This window comes from Propithecus coquereli, unplaced genomic scaffold, assembly GCF_000956105.1.
Source record: "Propithecus coquereli isolate 6110/MARCELLA unplaced genomic scaffold, Pcoq_1.0 Scaffold10, whole genome shotgun sequence".
Lineage (NCBI taxonomy): Eukaryota > Metazoa > Chordata > Mammalia > Primates > Indriidae > Propithecus > Propithecus coquereli.
Genome location: NW_012133858.1, coordinates 13,654,081 through 13,675,999, shown reverse-complemented (window position 1 = coordinate 13,675,999; position 21,919 = coordinate 13,654,081). Strand labels below are relative to the sequence as shown.

At 36.2% G+C, this 21,919-nt stretch overlaps 1 protein-coding gene across 3 annotated transcripts in view; it reads left to right on the top strand.

The window, feature by feature from the left end:
* IL1RAP (interleukin 1 receptor accessory protein) overlaps positions 1 to 21,919 on the top strand; it is a 133,712-nt gene that overhangs the window by 43,375 nt on the left and 68,418 nt on the right. Inside the window, exons 1-2 of one of the 3 annotated variants that reach the window (XM_012642520.1) lie at positions 176 to 223; positions 639 to 703. In XM_012642520.1, the coding sequence (XP_012497974.1) occupies positions 640 to 703 (64 nt within the window). In that variant the 5' untranslated portion in view covers positions 176 to 223; position 639. Of the gene's footprint in view, positions 1 to 175; positions 224 to 636; positions 704 to 21,919 lie in introns of those variants that run through there. The other 2 variants (XM_012642529.1, XM_012642538.1) reach the window with 2 other exon arrangements.

The following is a 21,919-nucleotide window of genomic DNA, read 5'->3' as shown; positions in this document are numbered from 1 at the left end:
ACTCCTGCCTCCTCATTTGTCTCTTCCAGTGAGAAGAAGAGAACAACAGCAGCAGGGGATGAGGTTTATATATTTCCCCTTAATATAAATTCAGAGTGCAGTGGATTGCAGACCAAGTCTGAATCCAGGATTTCTAGACTTTCTATTCATCACTAAGAAGGAAAAAATACTTGGATCATAAAATATTCCACACTGGAAACAGACCAAGGGAATGTAAAAAGGGGTAAGAAGATTAAATTTGTCTGTCAGATATGTGACTCCTGGTCAGAAATTTCAGATGCATATTTTTTAAGTAGGCAGTTATAGTTCAATGATTAAGAAGTAGTTCTGGAGCCAAACATTTGGAATCTGATCATGGCTCAACCACTTTCTAGCCAAAGGATATTGGTTATGTTATTTAAACTTGTCTAAGTTTCCTTATCTGTATGTAATATGGGAATTAAAAAACAACCACAGCAGAAGCAAAACAAAACAAAATCTGTCTTCTTGGTTGGTTCTGACAATTAAATTTGTTACTATTGTAAAACTTTTAGAACAGTTCCTAGTCTATAATCTGCATGCATGCACATTACTTATTATTTTTAAGTACTTGAGAGTAATGTGATCTATTTTCCTTACCTTTGTATTTATGTTGACAGGATGGCATTTCTGTGGTGTATAATGAGTCTCTACTTCTATGGGATCCTGCAAAGTGATGCCTCAGGTAGGTGAATGGCTTTTGACTACTTATTAAAATGCAAGCTATACATAGGGTAATGTGTCTACTCTTTCTGAGAATGAATTTAAATGAACATAATGTTTATTTCCATTGTCCTCCATGGTAGCAGGGAATCATAGACCTGAAGAATCTGACAGTTTCTCCATCTCTGACTCAGCACCCCCTCACCCTAAGAAACAAGAAAGAAGAGTGTATTACTCTTAAATATTTACAATAATAAAATTCTAAGGCTGAATACAAGATGATGTTAAATTACCCAGCATTCTCCAAGAGGTTTCAGAACAGCTGACCTCCTCCCACCAGAGTGATTGGAGAGATCATTGATGTCTCTAGTCTCCTTGGCACACAGTGCACTTGGGGGAGTGGTCTGGTATGTATGAATTCAGGAATTTTTCATCACCTTCACACTCAAGCCAACTAGAATACTGCTTCTTTCTCTTAACTCAGGTCCTCTGCGAAAAGAAGTAGAAGTGATAATAGCACAATCTGTTTTTCAGACTTGAGCCAGTGGACAAGAAGGCCCCAACAGTAACAGTCCATTGTGACCTTAGAAAAATAATAATGAGTCTTTGCCATACCACTTCTATATAGGGACAAAAGAACCTATCTTTGGACTAATTCTTTGCATGTGGCTTCATAAGATGAGTCAGCCAAGACCTTTTTTGAGTTTGAATAACCAAACTCAATCATCCTGGGCCTGGATCATATGAAATCAGAGCTGGAAGAGACTTGATATTTGAAAATCCATCTTTTCAGGTCTTTTCTCACCTCCAGAATTACTGCCCAGAACCACTCTCTGGTACCTCTGAATAGTGATCATTTAATTGCAGCCTATTACGGTTTTGGATTGATCAAATTTTTAGAAAGTTTTTAGCACATAAAACCGAAGTTTGTCTCTTTGTCATTTGCATACATTTCTGTAGTTCCCACTGCTTGATTGAAAAAAACAAAAACAACCTAATGCAATGGTCCTCCAATTTTAATGCAGAGAACCTAGAGGTCTTCATTTTAAAAAGTTTCCAATGTATAATTCCCCTCAACACCATGAATCATATATTGAATATAATCGTTTTAATTCCTTTTCTGTGTGAAAGGACTTCACAGGTGTTAAATCAGTGATCATATAACCATAACCCCAGTGGGCTGCAATATGTGCCTTCAACCGTTCTTCACGTGGCGTAGATCTGAGCCTTCTCACCATTCGGATAATCTTTGCTGGGTGCCTTTCAGTTTCTCTATGCCACTTAAAGCATTGTATTAGAAACCAAAAATAGCACTAAAGGAGGGGTGTAAGTAGGACAGAGTACAGCTCAAAGCTGAAAGTAGAGATAACTTCTAACCTTGTCGGCCCATTGGGGCTTCACAGAGGGAAGGATATATTATAGCAGGGGCTGATATTCAGCTGGGATACACAAGGAGACAGCTCTCTGGATGTTTAGTCCAGCATCTGTCCTGCTTGGTCGAATGTCCCATTTGATTGGTGAGTGCCTTGATGTCCTGATTTTTAAATATGTTAAATATAACCCTCGATTGTAATTTGTTCTTATTCGATTTAGCTCTATGTTTGAATGTTACCTGCTCACAGAGGCCTTCCTTGATCATCTTACTTAAAATAGCCCTGCCAATCACTCTCTATCCCTCCATCCTGTTTTAGTTTTCTTCATCGCACTCATTTCCTGACATCATATTAACTCTCCTTCTCTTCTCTCCTCCTTCTTCTCCTTTTCCTCTTCCTCCTTCTTCCTCTTTTTCTCCCCCAACCCCTGCCCTCCTCTCCTTCCTCTTTCTCTCCTACCTTTTCTTCCTCTCCATCTCTTTTGCTTCCTCCTTCACTCCCTCTCTCTGTGATTTTAAGCTGCCTAAATGCAGAAACTTGTTGTTTTGTTTGTTATTCAGACACTTGGAATTATGACTGACAGGCAGACAAATAGTAGGTGCTCAATATATATATGTTAAATGGTTGAATACATGTCCCTTCATCTCTCTCTCTCTTAACCAAAGTGTATAATGGAACCTGTTTGGGTCCATGCCAGTAATTCATCATGTAGTTTTATGTCCTGCCTCACTTTGAAGGAGGAGGGAGAGGTGACTGTTACTTTTGCTGAAAGATCAGGGAAGTTCCAGCGGCTGGTGAGTGCTGGCGCCTCTCCAGTGGTCCTGGCTGTGTTGCTTTTCTGAATGACCTTTACTGTTATCCATCCAAGGAGCCCTACCCCCACCCTAAAATCTGTTGGGAAGTGAGCTTTCTACCCAGGAATTGTGACTCATAATTCTGCCAGGGGAAGCTAACTTCTTGAATAAGATAAGTTCTCATACCAGCCCCATTGCGTCATCATGGGAGCAGGAAACATGTTGTAATCCCCTCAGCCCATCTGGCACATACTCATTTGCTTTCCTTATGAAGAGGTGTATTGTGTCTGTCACTGATACACTTCCTAGTTGCAGGGAGAAGAACAAAAAGGAAATGTTGTTGACAAAAATGAAAAGAGCAACTGGCTCTGGGCTGCTAGGGGAAAAAAGGGATCATTGCACATCCTGAGGCATCAGCCAACCTCTCTGTGCATGAAGGTATGGACTTTCACAATGATGTAAATGCCGACAGGTCTGTTGGTCTTTCATGAGGCTATCCCTGTGCTTTAGGTTTCCATCTTAATGGAAACACAGGTTGATGTGAGGAACAAAGGAGAAATACCCTGAAAACTCTAAGGCACTTTACATGTATACATTAGTGAGAGGTTTATTTTGTTGTTCTGGGCCCTTCCATGTAGACCTTTCTTTTAAGGGAAGCCTCAAATTTTACAAAGTCTGAATCATAACAACATAAGAGTTTAGTGCCATTCAGTGAGTTTCAAGTGCAGTGAACTTGCCTTCGAGGCAAAAAATTCTGACTTCAGACCATGGTCTTTCTGATAGCAGTACCGTGATTTCCTTATCCCCTCTTGAATGGGGGGGGCAACGTTTTCATCTCAGGTAGTGATAAAAGCAAATAATAAAAAATAGCATTTATTTCCTTTTAAGGAATTAAAGCTTGGATAATTATAGTAGTGATACTATGATTGTAATATGGTAGTTACAATGGTAATGATGATGCTCCCTTTGCTTAAAAAGCAGTTTGCATTTTGGATATTCAGTGTTATTTGATGCTCACACTCAAATCATGGGGCAGTCATGGCTGATTTAGCTCTCTTTTTTGGATAAGAAAACTTAAAATCAAAGTGGTTAAAGGAATTAGCCAACGACACACAGCTAATACTTAGCATAACTGTGACTGCAATTAGTTACTTGGTTTCCAAGATCCACATTATTTTTACTAAATATGCTCCCCTTGGGCTCTATTAGAATATAAAGAATTTAAAAAGAAAATTAAGTTCCAAGGGATCACAGGTAACTGTTTTGGTAACTGTTGAAGAACTGCTTAGTGATAGATTTCTGTACTCTCTAGATAATGAGTATATTTACACCGCTATCCCCTCCTTAAGACACTGATTTCAGGAAGAAAATTACTGTAATCCTAAATTCAAGCTCAGTATTCCCATTTTTGTTTGTTATAGTATGGAACATTTCCATCATTAAACTCAGAGTTTTCTGTTTATAAGAATTCAAGAAGAATTCACCTCATTACACATTTCTCTTTTGGTGTGCTTTATTGGCAGCGTGTTAGGAAGTCAAACTGTGAAAGCTGCCTTCAGAGTAGAAATAAATACTTGGAACCTGTGATTCCAAGTTGAGAAGATAGTGAAAATGGCATCACATACAACATGGTGAATTTTAAAAATATTACCATTTGCTACACAGATCACATAAAAAAAAGATAAGGAATGCACTGTCTCCCCAAAATGCGTGCAAACACACAGATCTTTGAACATAGCTTTTTATTTCAAAGTCAACAAAGAGTTGACTGTATGCCACTTGAGGGGCTAGATTTTACCCATGTTATCATTTACTTTCCAGAACATTGTGTGGGGGAGGGGCTAGAGGTGTCTATACTCGTTTTATAGTTTAAGAAATGAGGAGCCAAGAAGGTAGCCCAGGTGTGTGATACTCACCATAGCCTGCCTAAAGAGAGAGAGAGAGAGAGAGAGAGAGAGAGGAGAGAGAGAACCGGGCTGCCTTGACTCCAAAAACAGTGCTCTTTCCTTTATACCACATTGCCTTCTTTTAGGACTTTGTTCTGCTAATAGAAGTAAGATCCCCTGATTCCTTTTCCATTATGTTTTTTATAAAATTTGCCAAACTTAGAAATAATCTCTTGACTTATTGGGAGTGAATTGCATAAGCACAATAAATAAAAAAGTAAAAACTATGGTTAACGGTAATTGAGAGACATCAATTTAAGTTTTGACTGTTTCACTCTGTGAGTTGTTTGATGACATTAAAGAGGTCATTTCATCACTCTTTGTTACTGTGTCCTTACCTATAAACCACATCAACCAACCAGCCAACCATCAACAGCAACGGACCCAACTGATTCGGCTTTCTTGCTTTTTATTAAGGAACATTATGCATCATTGACATACACAGGGTGCACTGTTCCTATTATTTAATTAAATGGTTCTAAAGACAATCTTAACAGTGATTTCACTTCATTCTAAAAATCATGTGTTTGACCATTTTATAGTGGAGAATCCAGAGTGAATGAGGGAAGGTTCTTATTTTTAAGGGTACTACAGAAAAGTTTGAGAGAAAGAAGAGAAAATAAATACCAAATAGAATGCCATGAGAGAGCAGAGAAAGTATTAATCCTGTCAGGAGGTATTGAGGAAAGCTTAATAATTGCACTTTTCTAGAAGGAAGCCAAGCAGGAAAGGTAGGTTGGGGACAGATAATGGAGGACAAGAATTCCCTCAGGTAAAGAGAATATTTGCATTTAATGTATTTTAGATACAATTGGCTTTTAAAAAAAATTCTGTCTTACTTTTGCAAGGACATATAATATTTGTAATACTATGTAATGGTTCTTTTAACTTTTGGTAAGAATTCAATTTGTTACTAGCCCCAACGGCCTCATTTTATTTGAATATGCTTTTTGAAAAACTCCGTACTCAATGTACTTGTGACATTCAGTTCCAGTCTCTGCTGCCCATGGCTGGCCATCCTGAACACTCTTCGTTTCTATGCAATTTAGTCCAAACATTTGGAGAATCTATGAAGAATACTTTTTCATTTTATTCTTAGACCTAAAGGTCATTGGAATTACAGAATTTCACTCTGTTGTCCTTTAAATGCTGCCTCTTGGGAGCAGAACTCGTCACTCCTTTTTTTTAAAAGCTGCATTTGTATTTTGAAGCACACTGATGTTTATTTTTAAGTTACTTATACTTCCCAAGGGTGAGTATTCTGTAGCCTGATTGAAAAAAGATCTAAGTACCACAATTAATTGGACTGATGCTGACTTTGCAAATAAAGAGCTTCTTGTATCACAGTGATAATTCTATGTTTAGAAAGATGACCTGATTCTTCCTTCGCATGGCTGTGTTAGTTAAGAGAAACCAATATTTTTTGCAAGGATTCTATTCCATGGGTGCATATGGTTGTAGCTAGCAGTGTTTGGTTTGTAAGAATTTATGCTGCCCTTTGAATCACCTTTGTTTCTGCTATTCTTTCCTTCCCTCCCTGACTTCCCAGAATTACTTGTTTTTGCCATATTGACATGAGCTCTGTAGAACCAGATCTCCACCTTAGCAGTGACTCACTAACAGGCCAGTTCCTACCTATTTTTGTTCCACCATTTAAAATAGTTTTTTTTCTATTTAGTTGATTAATTTCTTTAGAAAATAAAACATATTTTCACCTAAGATAACGACACAATGTTTGCTCTATTTTTAAATCCACTGGGTGTTGCCATCTCTTACTTATTTATTTGGTAATTAAGTATGAAATGTCCAATTTCCTTAAGTACTAAGATAGTAGATACCTCTGACATTTCAATCTGACACTTCTTATTTTTATTGTGAAGATACATCCTCAGTCTTTCATATGCATGGTTTGGCTTGTGATTATATTTCAAATTATTTTTTAGAGCAATTTTTGTGAAACCATGGATAAGTCAAAAATTCATGTTATTTTCGAATATGAGTTCCGTTATGGAACCAAGGCAGCACAGACAGCTCAAAATATCAGCGAAGTGTTCGGGAAGGATGTGGCTAATGAACACACAGTACGTTGATGATTTGAGAAGTTCCATTCTGATAATTTTAATACTGAAAATGAACCACGTGGGTGACCTGAGACCAAGGTGGATAATGATGAGCTGAAAGCTGGGGTGGAAGCAAATCCATCTCAACCTACACATGAATTAGCAGCAAGGTTTGACGTTACTATTCAACAATATTGGACCATTTATAACAAATTGGCCAGGTAATGAAGATGGATAGATGGTTACAGCATGAATTAAATGAGCATCAGAAAAGAAACCATCTCGAAGCTTGCCTTTGTTTGCTGTCACGACTTAAAGGCAAACCATTTCTACACCGTATAATGAAAAATGGATTCTTTTTGACAATCACAAGCATTTGGCACAGTGGTTGGAATAAGATGAAGTGCTGAAACACAGTCCAAAACTGAATATTCATCAGAAAAAGCTAATGGTATCTGTTTGGTGGTCCAGCGCTGCTGTTATCCACTGCGGCTTCATGAAACCTGGTCGATCAATTACAGCAGATGTCTGCTGCAACTGGTTGGATGAAATGATGAGGATGCTTGTGATTAAGCAGCCGAGATTGGTCAATAGAGACAGGCCAATCCCCTTGTAAGATCACAGGTTTTACAAACAATGCTGCTCAAACTACAAAAGCTGGACTTGGAAACTCTCTGTCATCCACCGTATTCACCAGATCTTGCACCAACTGACTACCACGTCTTCCAGGCTTTGGACCACTTCTTGCAAGGAAAAATATTCAATTCTCAACAAGCTGTGGAAAATGCCTTTTGCGATTTTATTGCCATTCGCTCTCCAGGGTTCTTTGCTGCTGGCATAAACAAGCTACTGTTAAGATGGTAAAATTATGTTGATAATTTAGGCTTTGATTAATCATACTGCTTCTTGTTTGAGATATAATAAACTAAACTTTTGATTTGAAATCGGACATTTCATATTTAATGACCTAATATTTATAGACGAGTCAAGTGCAGTAGTGAGAAGGGGAGAAAGTAGTGGAACAAGGAGTTCAATCTGTAACTTGACTGTGAATAGTGAGCTAACTCCCTACCTTCTGACCAGCCACTCGTTTATTTTTGAGGAACAGAGAGAAACTGAATACATTTTACAAATAATCTGGGAACCTCAGTCAGTAACTTTAAGAACCTACCATTCAAACCTATAAAAGCTGATGTACAGAATTGCATTGTTTTGTCTTTCCTTCTTTTGAAGGCAGTAGAAACAATGAAAAGGCACGATGACTAAGAAAGTAAGAGAAAAGAGATAAAACAGTCATACTCTCAACAACCTAGACTGCAGTTTCGTGAATTTCATTTCTCTTTCCACCATAAGAACAAAAATGCTTGGTATGACTCTACATTATTGGGAACTAAATATGACTTTCCTGCAGTGTTTATAGAGTTTGAAATAATAGTTTAAGGCTCTTAACTGTCAGCCCATAGTTGTTTTTTTCTTTTCCCCCTTCCGAGATACTGTCATATTTTTTGATGTGCTCTTTAAGGTAAACAGGACTGTGCATTTTAATATGTATACCAAAGAATTGGTATTTACATTTTCCCCTTAGCTTATATAATAAAACCTTGTTGTCTCTTTAAGGTTGGGTTTGCCATCCCATGCCAGCAAGACTGATCATATGAGGGTGTTTGCCAACTATGCTTGCTCAGTGGAAGCTCCTTCAGTACCTACTCCATAAATGTAGATACTCAGGTGGAAGAAAACAGAAAGCAAGGCATCCATTGGTCATTAATAATTTTTCTATATAAATATTCCTCTTTATTAATTTATGATGGTAGGTTTTAATTTCTAATTGACTATACTTTCATAACAAGTACAACCATAGTTGAAATATAGAACTTTATTATTATTATTATTTTAACTGACAGATAAAATTGTATTTATCATGTGCAACATATTTTGAAGCATATATACAGTGTAGAATGACTAAATGTAGTTAATTAACATACACGTTACTTTACATAGTTATCATTTTTGGAGTGAGAACACTGTACATTTAATCTCCTACCGTTTTACAGCAAACACGGATATATACATTATTGTTCCAGAGTGTACACTAACCATTATTAACCATTATTTATTATGGTTTTATTTGCCTTTTTTTTTTACATGGGAGAGAAACTTTTAATCTTTTTTTTTTTTGTTTTGTTTTTTTTTTTTTGAGATAGAGTCTCACTGTGTTGCCTGGGCTAGAGTGCCGTGGCGTCATCCTGTCTCACAGCAACCTCAAACTCCTGGGCTCAAGCAATCCTTCTGCCTCAGCCTCCCAAGTAGCTGGGACTACAGGCATGTGCCACCATGGCCGGCTAATTTTTTCTATATATTTTTAGTTGTCTGATTAATTTCTTTCTATTTTTAGTAGAGACGGGGTCTCGCTCTTGCTCAGGCTGGTTTCGAACTCCTGAGCTCAAACAATCCGCCCGCCTCGGCCTCCCAGAGTGCTAGGATTACAGGCATGAGCCACCGCGCCCGGCCAACTTTTAATCTTGTATCACAGACTTCTTTGATGTTTAGATGTAACAAACCTAATACTTTAAATCGATGCACCTGAGTTAACCTGAAGGCTCTATCCTGTTCTAGATCCTCTGGGACCTCAGACTGCATCAAAAGTTGCTTAATGGACTGATTTTTGATTTTCAGAGAGAAAAAATTAATTTTATCCCTACATTTTCTAATTTTCCTTGGACTTTTTTGATTTATCTGGTCTCCTAGAGAAAATTGAATTTCTCATATGATAGATATTTTGACATCCATGGCTTGATTCTACGTGCCTTTTTCAGCATTTTTTACTGTCCACTCAAGGTAAAGGAAATAAAGAAAATGAGGAAAGAAGAAAAGAGCAAGAGAGAGGGAGAATGAGAAGAGATAGAGAGGGATAGTGAGTAAAAGAGAGACAGAAATGCAAAGAGAAAAATAGAGATACAGAGATAGTCTTTCCAGAGTATTAGCTGGATTTGATGCCAAGCCAGCTATACTTTTTCAGATTACAAAAACCAAACATTTTTCATACCATATTTAAATACTCCCCATTTTTTCATGAGCTTTGTATTGGATATTTTCCTTTTTGTAAAATTTGTGTTTTTCACATATCAATACTAACATTGAATGTAAATGACCTTATGCTCCACTTAAAAGATATAGATTGGCTGAATGGATAGAAAACACAAACCAAATATGAATATATACTGTCTCCAAGAAACCCATTTAATTTGCAAAGATTTTCATAGACTTAAGGTAAAGGGGTAGAAAAATTTTCCATGCAAATGGAAACTGAAAGCCAGCAGTAGCTATTCTCATATCAGATAAAATAGACTTTAAATCAACAATGTTATAAAAGACAAAGATAGTCATTATATAATGATAAAGTGAGCAATTCAACAAGAAGATATAACAATCCTAAATATATTTGCACCTAACACAGAAGCTCCCAAAGTCATAAAATAAGTTCTACTAGCTCTAAGCAAGGAAATAATCAACAACATCATAATAGCCAAGGACTTTAATACTCCACTGACAGAACTGTAAAGATCATTGAGGCATAAAATAACAAAGAAACACTGGACTTAAACGGGACTCTAGAAAAAATGAGTCTAATAGACATTTACAGAACTTTCTACCCCAAACTGCAGAATATTTATTCTTCTCATTAGCACGTGAGACATTTTCCAAGATAGATCATATGTTAGACCATAAAATAAGTCTCAGCAAATTCAGAAGAATTGAAATCATACCACGTATCTTCTCAGACCACAGTGGAATATAAACTAGAAATCAATTCCAAGAGGAATTCTCAAAGCTACACAAATATATGGAAATTAAACAACGTGTGGCTAAACAATTCCTGGGTCAATGACAAAATCAAATGGAAATCAAAAGACTTTTCAAATTGAACAACAAAGATGATACAAGCTTCCAAAAATCTCTGGATACAGCACAAGCAGTGCTAAGAGTGAAGTTTATAGCCTTAAATGCCTAATCAAAAAGGCAGAAAGATCACAAATTAACAACCTAATGTCACACCTCAAAGAACTAGAAAAAGAAGAAAAACCAAACTCAAAGCTGGCAGAAGAAAACAAATAACAAAGATTAGAGCAGAACTAAATGAAATGGAAACAAACAAATAAAAACAATACAAAGAATCTATGAAACAAATAGTTGGTTCTTTGAAAAGATAAAATCTTTAGACCACTAACTAGCTAGATTAACCAGAAATAGAAGAGAAAGGACTCAAATAAGCTCAATGAGAAATGAAGAAGGAGACGTTACAACTGATACCCCAGAAATACAAAATATCACCTGAGATTACTATGAAGACCTCTAGGCACACAAACTAGAAAATCTAGAGGAAATGGTTACATTTTGTTGGACATACAACCTCCCAAGTTTGAATCAGAAAGGAATAGAAATCCTGAACAGACCAACAAGTAGCGAGATTGAAACAGTAATAAAAAATCTCCCAACAACAACAACAGAAAGCCCCAGACCAGACGGATTCACAGCTGGATTCTACCAGACCTACACAGCACCAGACCTATTTTATTGAAACTGTTCTAGAACATCGAAGAGGAGAGAATCCCACCTAACTCATTTCATTCTATGAAGCCAATATCACCCTGATACCAAAGCCAGGAAAGGACACAAAGAAAAAAAAAAAAACATAGACCAATTCATTTTTATCTAGTTTTTCTTTCTTTGTTTTGCATTCTTACTCTTCCCTCCTTCCTGGTATATTAAAATGATGAAAGGAATAGAAACTAAGTATTGCAGAAGTTTCCTTACTTCTAGTCCACCTCCAGTCATGATAGCAGTCAGCATCTCCGGGGATAATGTTTTGTCAATCAGGATTCTTGTATTCTGAAGGAAGTGTACAGCAGAGATGGTAGAGGCTTAGAGCTTTGTAAGCCCTTCATGATAATAAAGGAAGAAGAGATGGCAGGCAAAAAACTTCTGAATTTATGCAAGTTCATAAGTTCTAAGCCAGAAACAATCTGCTGTTGTTTGTAATTGACATTGAGCTATGAAAAGTCTTTTTGCTAGGAGCAATGTATTATTTTAGGTTCAGTAGAAACCCAAGTTATATTCAGGTCTAAGAGGGGATGTAGCTTTTTTTGGTGAATAATTGAAATCATGGACATTGTGAATAATTAGTAAATGAAAGTGTTGGAGGAGTTCCTTCCTCCCACTGCATGCAGTGTTCTTAGCGAAATGCTAAGGGGGGTTTCAGGAAGAAAATGAAGACAGGGTCTTTGTTCCTGGTTGCTTTATTAAAGCAAACTTTTAGTTATCTCACCTTTATTACTCTAAATATCCTGTTATTAAAAAGGTCCTTCCTTTTGTCTACCATGCAGTGATAATTGATGACTGCAGTAATAGCCATGAAGCATTTTGCAATATTGATTTTTTAATCACTAAAGGAAGATTTTGTTAAGCCAAACATGGCCTTAAATCTCTTTGATTTTAATTCTCTGTAAATTGTAATAACTATATAGTGTGTGTGTGTGTGTGTATGTGTGTGTGTGTAATAGGAAGGACGATGAGGAAAATAACATTACTTGAACCAGGGATTACATTCATATAATATTACATTCATTTCTGAGCAGCTCCATGAGATAAATATGGGTGTTCTCTTCTGTCTTTACCAATGAGGAACGCAAGATTCAGGGAAGTGAATTAACTTGCCTGATCTCTGGATAGTTAGTAAGTGCTAAAAGTTGTATTGCTGTTTGATCTTAAGATTCACTGTCATTTTAAATATGCCATGCTGCCACTGAATTCTTTATAATTGAAACTATTCATTTTCAAAACCTGCAAACCAAAGATGTCTGTCAATAATTGATGATATGGAACACACGTTTGAAAAGAAACATTTAACCAGTTAAGAAAACCTAAGATGTGATTTTTCATGTTGCAAATACTATTTCAAGTTGATTTGCTCCGGTCTTTCTGAAACATATACAGTACATTTAAACTGTATATATTCAGATTATATATATCTTTCTAAGTTTATAAAAATTTTCCTAAAAGAAAACAATTCTAAACAAGAACAAGATTACAGAAGGCCGAAGGAAAGGTGGCTGAGTACAGATGCAGTGGGTCTGAATGGAGTGGGGAGCTGTTAATGTGAGTGTAATGCAAGGTTGCTTTGGCATTATTCATTTGGCTTCCCAGGTGATGAGCTCAAAGTTACTAGCTGTAACTCCCTGACTTTTCCTCCTTACCCAACTGCAGCAGGCTGTGTTCCTCCTCCTAGGTGTTAAGAGACTTAGTCAATGATGTTTACACATGGCTCAGAGATACTTTTGATACCCAGCAGTGTATAGCTCTAGAAAATTCTTTTCAATCTAAAAATGCCAGTTCTTTTCTGCTAGACTTTGGCAATGATTAGATGTGAATTTTGAAATTTGATTGTGGTTTCACTCCAAGTTCCATTTTATTTCTGATGGAGCTGCAATGTTTTATGTTTCTCAGAAACTGTCGCTTTTTTTGTGTGCATGGCAACAAAACAGCTCCAATAATTGCCACCTGCACTCAGCAAGTACACAAAAGATTGAGCTGGGGGATTATCACCATTCTATATTCATACATAGGTAAGCTATTTCACTTATTGCAAAGTCTCCAGAATTGAAATCCTAGCAGGTTTAATGCACAAATTTATCTTCAGTCCCAGGGAAACCAGTTTTTAATGAGCTTGTTATCCATTTTAAAGCGTGCAGTAATTTTTTCACAAAAAGATGATAAGCTCCCTTCTTATTTTTCAAATGTACCTTTGTGATTTAATAGAAACAGGTCAAAGATCTGTATAACCTCCACATGTAGGGAGGTTGGTCCTTCATGATGAGATGTTAAACTCAGCTCTGCAGATATTTTCTGAGCATCTGTCACGTGCAAAGCTTTGTACCACAGGGAATGTAAAGATTAGTAAGACATTTTGCATTCATTCATTCATTCATAGTGTATGAGTATGTGCTAGATACTGTGCTTGACTATATTCATAAACAAGACAGAAATTATCTTTGCCCTCATGGAGCTTATAGTCTTGGGGAGGGGTAGGACTGAAGAAAATAAGTAAATAAACACAGTTTTTAAAAAAGTTCTGTGATGGTAATCTATAGGGTATTATATTGATGGAAAGTGATGGGACATTACTTTCCTTGTCTGGTGATTGGAGAAGATCTCTTTTAAAAGATACCATTCTATTGAGAATTGAAGGATATGAAAGAGCCACCTGCGAAGGCCGTGGGATGGCATGTATGAAGCCCTGAGGCCGTAAGGGTCATTCTGCTAGTGTTGCAGGAGCTTCAGGAACTGGGGAGAAAGAGATACGGTATGAAGAGGAAGAGATAAGGAGAGTCCAACACATATTAAAGGTATTGTTGCATTTACCTTAATTTCAATAAAAAGCCTTTGAAAGGATTTGGGCAGGGCCCTGACCTTATCCAGCTAAGTTATTAAATGATCATGCTAGCTGCTACATAGGAAAGAGATTGAGAAGATTCCAGTTTCTCTCAGTATGGCAGACAAGGTCTTCTAAACACCCCGTTTTCTGTAAAACAGCTAGAAATACTGCATTTAAAAATAAATGACTTTTAAAATGAATTGCTGAGTTGGTAAGAAATTCTCAGAGGCCAAAATTGAAGTTAAAACAGGAATCCAGAAAGAAAGGAAGCCAGCTCTGCAGCTGGCGGCTGTCCATGGTAACATCTAGAGTTGGAGGGAAAAGATATATCTAAATGCTAGGGCATTTGGATAATTTCTTAACAAATAAAGTTAAATTACTACCTTATACTTTTCCCGAATCTAAATCTTAGTTGAATTAAATATTTAAATGTAAGAATAAATTAAACCCTAAAAGTGCTAGAAGAAAATATATGCAAATAGTTTTTTAATGTTGGAATAGAGAAGGACTTTCTAGATATATCATCAAAGGTAGGACTAATAAAAGAAAGTTTGATATATTAGACTACATAAAGTTTGAAAAAAATTAGTATAGCATCAAAGTGTTATACTTTAAAGGACAAATTAAAATTGAGAAAATATAGGTATAGGCAGAGGGTTAATATCATCAGGATACAAAGAACTATTACACACACAACAAAAAATCTTTCCAATATAAAGTATACTCTGGAAAAATGAGCAGAGATTTAAACTGGCAGTTCAAGCAGTCAAAACAGGATGAACCCAAATTGATCATATTAAAAAAAAGCTCAAGTTCATGAGTAAGAAAGTAGGTGCAAATTAAACCAACAATGAGATGCCATTTTTCACTCAGTCTGGCAAAGATTAATGGAAACAATAGTACCTACCATTGGCAACGACAAGATGATCTAATGACCAGGTATGATGTTCTCATACATAGTGGATAGGAGTGTACCTGGAATAGGAGGGCTATTTTTTCAAAGGTAACACCAAATGCCTTCGGTTAACCTCAGAATGAACCTTCCACACGTATATCCTAAGGAAATGATCAGAAAAATTCATCAAGATGTACTCATAGCTATATTTTTCATAGGATTGTTAAAATGGCTTACATTGGAAACAATGTAAATATTCATTAATAAAGGGTGCTTAAATAAATAGCCATATCAATAAAATGGAATACTATGGACCATTAAAATATATGAATTTATATTTGTTGCTATAATAGTAACTTTATAATAGGTGTTTCTGTTTAAAACAGGTATGATACAGCAGGACTAGTATAAAACCTTTAAAAACTATGGCTGGAGCTGGATGGTATGGGCTTATAATAACCAAATGTCCAAGAAATTTTTTGAGCCAATTGTCAAATTGTTGGTCATCTGAAATTGGCTTTGTTGAGACTATTTACTCCATGGAAATTGGTAAACAGATGCTACATATTTGCTCCTTCCTTATGCCCAGGTGGTTTACTAGCGTGCCACTGTGGTCCTATATGTATAAGCACATGGATACACATATGTGGAAAACTTTTGGCGGAATGTACAACCAAATCTTAACAGTAATTATCTTTAGAAAGCAAAATTATGTTTGGATTTATTTCCCCCCTTTTAAAATAACTTTACTTATTGCCTAAATGTATTATAATCTACATTTACAATTAGAAATAAAGATTAACTTAATTTATAGAGTAAGAAAATATATAGATTCAAACTATTATAGTCTTGGGGATGGTAAACAAGAAGCAATTTTGACAGATACTGTTGTTTAAGCATTGGCTCTTTGTTTCTATCTGTAAATTGGTATGCTAATAACTTCCCTAGCACAGTGATAATTTTAATATTCATGAAATGACCTTGGTAGACTTCTAAATTAGGAGCTTTGTGAGGGAAAAGAGATATTATTAATACTATTGATTTCCCTACATATAATCAAGGCTGGCATGTATCTGTTAGGTATGTAATATCAGGAAAATAAACAATAGCTACTCAAATACTTGGAAGTTGAAATCAGTGATTCTCCAGTTTCCAGCATCAAAGTTTGCTAATATTGGATACCCAGCCCAAAAAATATCTATATACCCTGATTCTTACTTTATGTGCTTATTTAAACATTTCTTTTGATTACTGGCAACTTTCTATTTTATCTTGTGTGGTTTTGGTTTCATTTTTTTAAGAGATCATTTTTTACAGAGTACACTCAGCAAGCTGTCAACATTTTAATGTCTATAGGCATGATTATGCATGTGTTTAACAAAAGAGTACTTCTTCCTTCCTCTGTCAACATTCTTTCATTTCTCCATGCAATAAACATATGCAGTATTGGGCTTACACGATGTGCCAGATATAATTCATATTACCATTATATTCACCAATAATTACAGTGGTGAGTGACATCATACAGTATTTTACTGTTTAAGAAAACTTGCGTTATTTGATCCTCAGAATAATGTTGTAAAATACAGGGTGTCCCCAAAGCTGCCGTAATAGGGAAAATGGGAAATTGTAGCTGAATATACCTTTATTCGTAAAATATTCATTACAAAATTTTACAGAATTTTTCCTTTGTATGGAGACATTGGGACACGCTGTATGTCATTATTCTCATTTCACAGATACGGCAGTATAGGCTTGGAGAGGTTAGGTGATTTAGACCTAGTCTGATATATAGTAAGTAGAAGAACCAGGACTCAAGCCCTATCTTCTATTCCCAAGCCTATTATTCTTTTTCCTGGCAGATCTGAGGGATCCCTACTCTTTTACTTCTAAGGACAAGGTTTATTTTATATTTTTCTGAAGACTCCATGTGTTGCAAGCATTAAAACCAGACACGTCAGTCTTGCAGCCATCACTATAATCTAATTTTAGATTTGATCACCTCAAAAGAAAACCCTATGTCCATTAGCAGCCAATCCTCATCCTCTTTCTCTTGTCCCCTAGCCCAAGGCAACCACTAATCTACTTTCTCTACATATGGATTGCCTATTCTGAAAATTTCATATAAATGGAATAATATTATATGTGGATTTTTGTGACAGGCTTAGCTTAGGGTTTTCACTTAATGCAATGTTTTAAGGTGCATCTATGTTACAGCTTATATCAATACTTCATTACTTGTTATTAATAAATAATATTCATTGATTGCCCATTCATTTTTGATGGACATTGGATTTGTTACCACTTTTTGGCTTTTGTGAATAATGTTGTTGTGAACATTTGTATGCAAGTTTTTGCGTGGACATGCATTTTCATTTCTCTTCGGTATGGACCTATATAAGTGGAATTACTGTATCATAGTCACTCTATGTTTAATGTTTCAAAGAACTGCCAAACTATTTTCCAAGGTGATTATACCATTGTAAATGCCTTTTTGAAGTATTGGTATAGCGAGTGAATCTCAGGTTGGGTACAATATCACAGCTTTATAGAATGACTCCTTAACACATTGCATCAAAAAAGAAGAGATCGGTGGACTTTTAAGTTGCTTCCATGTCTTGGCTATTGTGAATAAGGCAGCAATGAACATGAGAGTGCAGCTACCTCTTGGAGATCCTGATTTCAATTCCTCTGGATGTATACCCAGAAGGGGGATTGCTAGATCAAATGGTAGTTCTACTTTTAATTATTTGAGTAACTTCCATAGTGTTTGCCAGATGGTTAAAGAAAATGTGATATATACATACAGTGGAATATTATCGATACAATGTGATATATATATACAATAGAATATTATTCAGCCTTAAAAAATGAGGAAACCTTACCATGTAGATGAACCTGGAGGACATTATGCTAAGTTAAGTAAGCCAAACACAGAAGCACAAATATTGTCAAACTCATAGAAGCAGAGAGTAGAATGGTGGTTGCCAGAGGCTGAGAAGAGGGAGAAATGGAGCGGTATTAGTCAAAGGGTGTAAAGTTTCAGTTATACAAGATAAATAAGTCCTAGAAATCTACTAGTGCGTATAGTTAACAATTCTGTATTGTAAACTTAAAATTCGCTAAGAGGGTGGATCTCATGTAAAATGTTCTTATCACCAAAGTGATAAATAAATAAATAGGGCAGGAGGAAATTTTAGAGGTGATGGATATATTTATGGCATAGATTATGGTGGTGGTTTTATGGCCATGTGTGTATGTGTGTGTGTGTGTGTGTGTATTATAAATATATATATATGCACACACACATTCGTCAAGTTGTATACTTAAATATGTACAGGTTTTTAGATGTCAATCATACCTCAATAAAGTAGTTTTGTTTTTTTTTTTTAAAAGTAGCAGAAGAGGTCATGGTGAATTCACAGGTCTTTCTAGGACTCAGCGCCTTAATCTCTGATACAGTAGAGGAGCATCTGAGCATTTCCTTTTTCTGTTAGCATAGCAAATGTAAATCTCAGTGCTGTGGGAGCTCAGAAGATGTCCTGGATCAGGAAATGCCTTGGGTAATTCACAATATATAATGCAGAGAAAAAATCCTGGATACAGGTCAAATCCTGGCTCCATGTGACTCTCAGTATCCTTATCTATGAAATGAAGATGATAATATCAGCCCTGTCTATCTGTCACAAAGTCTTTATGGAGATCCAGTGAGAGATGGTAATTAAAGTTTTCTGTAACCAGCAAAAGCAAATAAGGAGGCAGAAGCTCAGTTGAAACTGATGCCACACATTTGGCAGATGGGTAACTATCAGTTGGTCTCTGTGTTATGAAATTAGGGTTGAGATTTTTATATTTAAAGGTGGGTGCATGCCTACAAGAATTTATATTTCTAAATGTAATTATACCCTTGCCCAGAATGGTTTTAATGATATCTAGATGTTCATTTACATATCAATTTTCTAAGAATTCAAAGGCAGGTAGTAACATATTCTTCAAAACCAGTTGCATGAACACCAGCTTATGTTGCTGTGGTTCTCTGCAGTGGATCAAAACTCTGGTTTTGATGACTCTAAATCAGTTGAGACTTGTATTATTTTTCAATTGTAATTTAGAACATAATTGCAAAAGAAAGATGGGAAAAGAAAATTTATGTATTCGTTCAACAGTAATTTATTGAGATATTTTAATGAGCCAGACATTTGTTTAGCATTGAGACAAACGAGTGAACAAAACAGATCCTATTACTTTCTTCACGCTACTTTAGGTCTCCTGTGTTTTATGTCTGAATGTCTCAGGGTCCCTGATACCATGACTCATGGATGGCATCATTACTGTGTTTGCTTTAAAAATGAAGAACAAAGTCGAGGTCAAAGTTAGGCTCTAAAAAATGGAAGTGAGGGACAATATTACTGCTCTGTTGATAATTTACTGGGTGACTTTGGACAAGCTGCTTAACCCCTCTGAATCTGTGTTTCCTCATCTGTAAATTTGTTTAGTTCTTTCTGACTCCACCCTCTAGCATTCTATAATTGAAGTCATAAGTTTGAGATTCAAGAGCCTCTGAACCAAGTTGCCTTTTTTTTTTCTTTACATTTTCATCAATCTATCTTAGTTCTTTTTTCACGTGATTCTGTCCACTCCTCTGCATCTTAACTACCATCCTAGTCCAAGCCACACCATCTCATTCTTGGACTTTTCTGCAGCAGCTAATAACGTTTGTTCTTCCTTCCCTCTTACTCCCTGCAGTCCATTCTTCACATAGCAAGCAGTATTATCTACTTACAACGGTAAGATAAATCAGGTCTCTTCTGATGAAATCCCTGGAAGTATTTCCTGTTATTCTTAGAATGAACATTTAGTTCCTTACTGTGGCCTATGTGACCTTACATGGTCAGGTTCCTACCTGTTGCTTCAGCCTCTTCAATTCCACTGTCTTTCTCGTTCCTGCCAATGAAGCTTCCTGGGATTCTTTCAGAGGTTCACACACTGTTCCGTTTCTCCTCTAAGTTCTTCCTTCACTCACTGCCCTCCAACTCTGCCCTTCACACCTTCATTATATAGTTCTTAGCTCAAAGTCAATTCCTCAGGGAACATACCCCCTCCCTCCCTAAACACTGGCAGCTCATGCTAAGTAAGATCTCTGTTAATATACCCTTTCATATTACCCTGTAGTTGTTTCTCTTGGTACTCATTCCAATAGCAATTGTCATTAATTGTGTAATTATTTACTTAACTGCTTGGTTAATTAACTATTTAATGTCTGTCACCTTCTCAAGAATGAAAGCTCCAGGCACCGTTTTATTCACTTCTTGTATCTTTAGCGCCTAGAAAAGCCTTTGCACTTAGTAGGTGCTCAGTAAATACTCAGTGAATGAATGAAGGGATATAATAAATGGCTAACATTTCATTTTTTATACTAACTATGAATTTATTTTGTATGGGAGAACATATCATGTATGTCAGGGAGTTCTGAGGAAGCATTGACTTTTATTTCTGTGCAGTTATTGATCTCTGTTTTTCCCATGAGCTTCCTCATTCCACTCCATTTAGAAACAAATGTCTATCAAAGTTTGTGTGCTGGGCACTGTGTTGGGTGAGCAGGACTCAACTCTGTCTTTGAGCTCACAGTCTAGCAGAGGATCAGCCAACAACTTAAACAACAGTAATGCAAGGTAGAAAGTGGTTAGTGTCAGAAGAGAGGTCCTGAGAAATTGCTGTGGTGGTTTAGAAGTGAGAGAAAATGCTTCAAACTGTAAGTAGCCATCTGTATCCAGAGGCATAGTGTTCAATTTTTGGCTTTGAAGGATTAGTATGATTTGACTACCGGGGATGGGTGGGAAAGTGCAGTGCAGAATGGAACTATGGGCAAATGATTGTCCCCTCCCATTTGTTACAAATAAAGCCAAGTCTCTAATTAAGAAGCAGGAATTGTACCTTTTAAAATTTATTTTTATTTTTTTATTCACTCTTACGTATAGTCAAATTGAGTTTTTGATGTATGAAGTCTATGAATTTTGACAAATGCATGCAACCATGTAACAACCACGACAATTAAAATATAGAAAAATTCCCTTTATCCCCCAAAATTTCTCTCATGCTGCCACTGTGCAGTCAATTCTTCCAAACCCCAGTCCCTAGCAATCACTGATCTGTTTTCTGTTCCTGTAATTCTGTGTTTTCCGGAATGTCAGATAGATGGAATCAGACAGGACTGGCTTCTTTCACTTACCATAATGCATTTGAGATGCATGCACATTGTTGTTGTATCAGAAGTCCATTCCTTGTTGCTGAGTAGTATTCTATTGTATGGTTATACCACAGTTTGTTTATTCATTCATTAGTTGAAGGACATTTGACTGCTTCAAGTTTATGGCTATTATGGTTAAGGCTGCTTTGTCTGAATATAAGTTTTCATGTCTTATAGGTAAATGCCTAGGATTGATATAGCTAGGTTATATGGTAAGTGCATGTTTAACCTAATAAAAAACTGCCAAACTGTTTTACAAAGGGGGTTTACTCCGTTTTGCATTCCCATCATTAGTGAACAGGAAAGCCCAGCTGCTGCACATTTCACCAACACTTGATATTTTCCAATTTTTAAATGTTAGCCATTCTAATAGGTATCTTACAGTATCTTCTGTGATTTTTAATTTGCGTTTATCTAATGACTAATGATTTGGAGAGTCTTATATGCTTATGTTTCATATGCCTATCTTCTTTGATGAAGTGTCTGTTAAA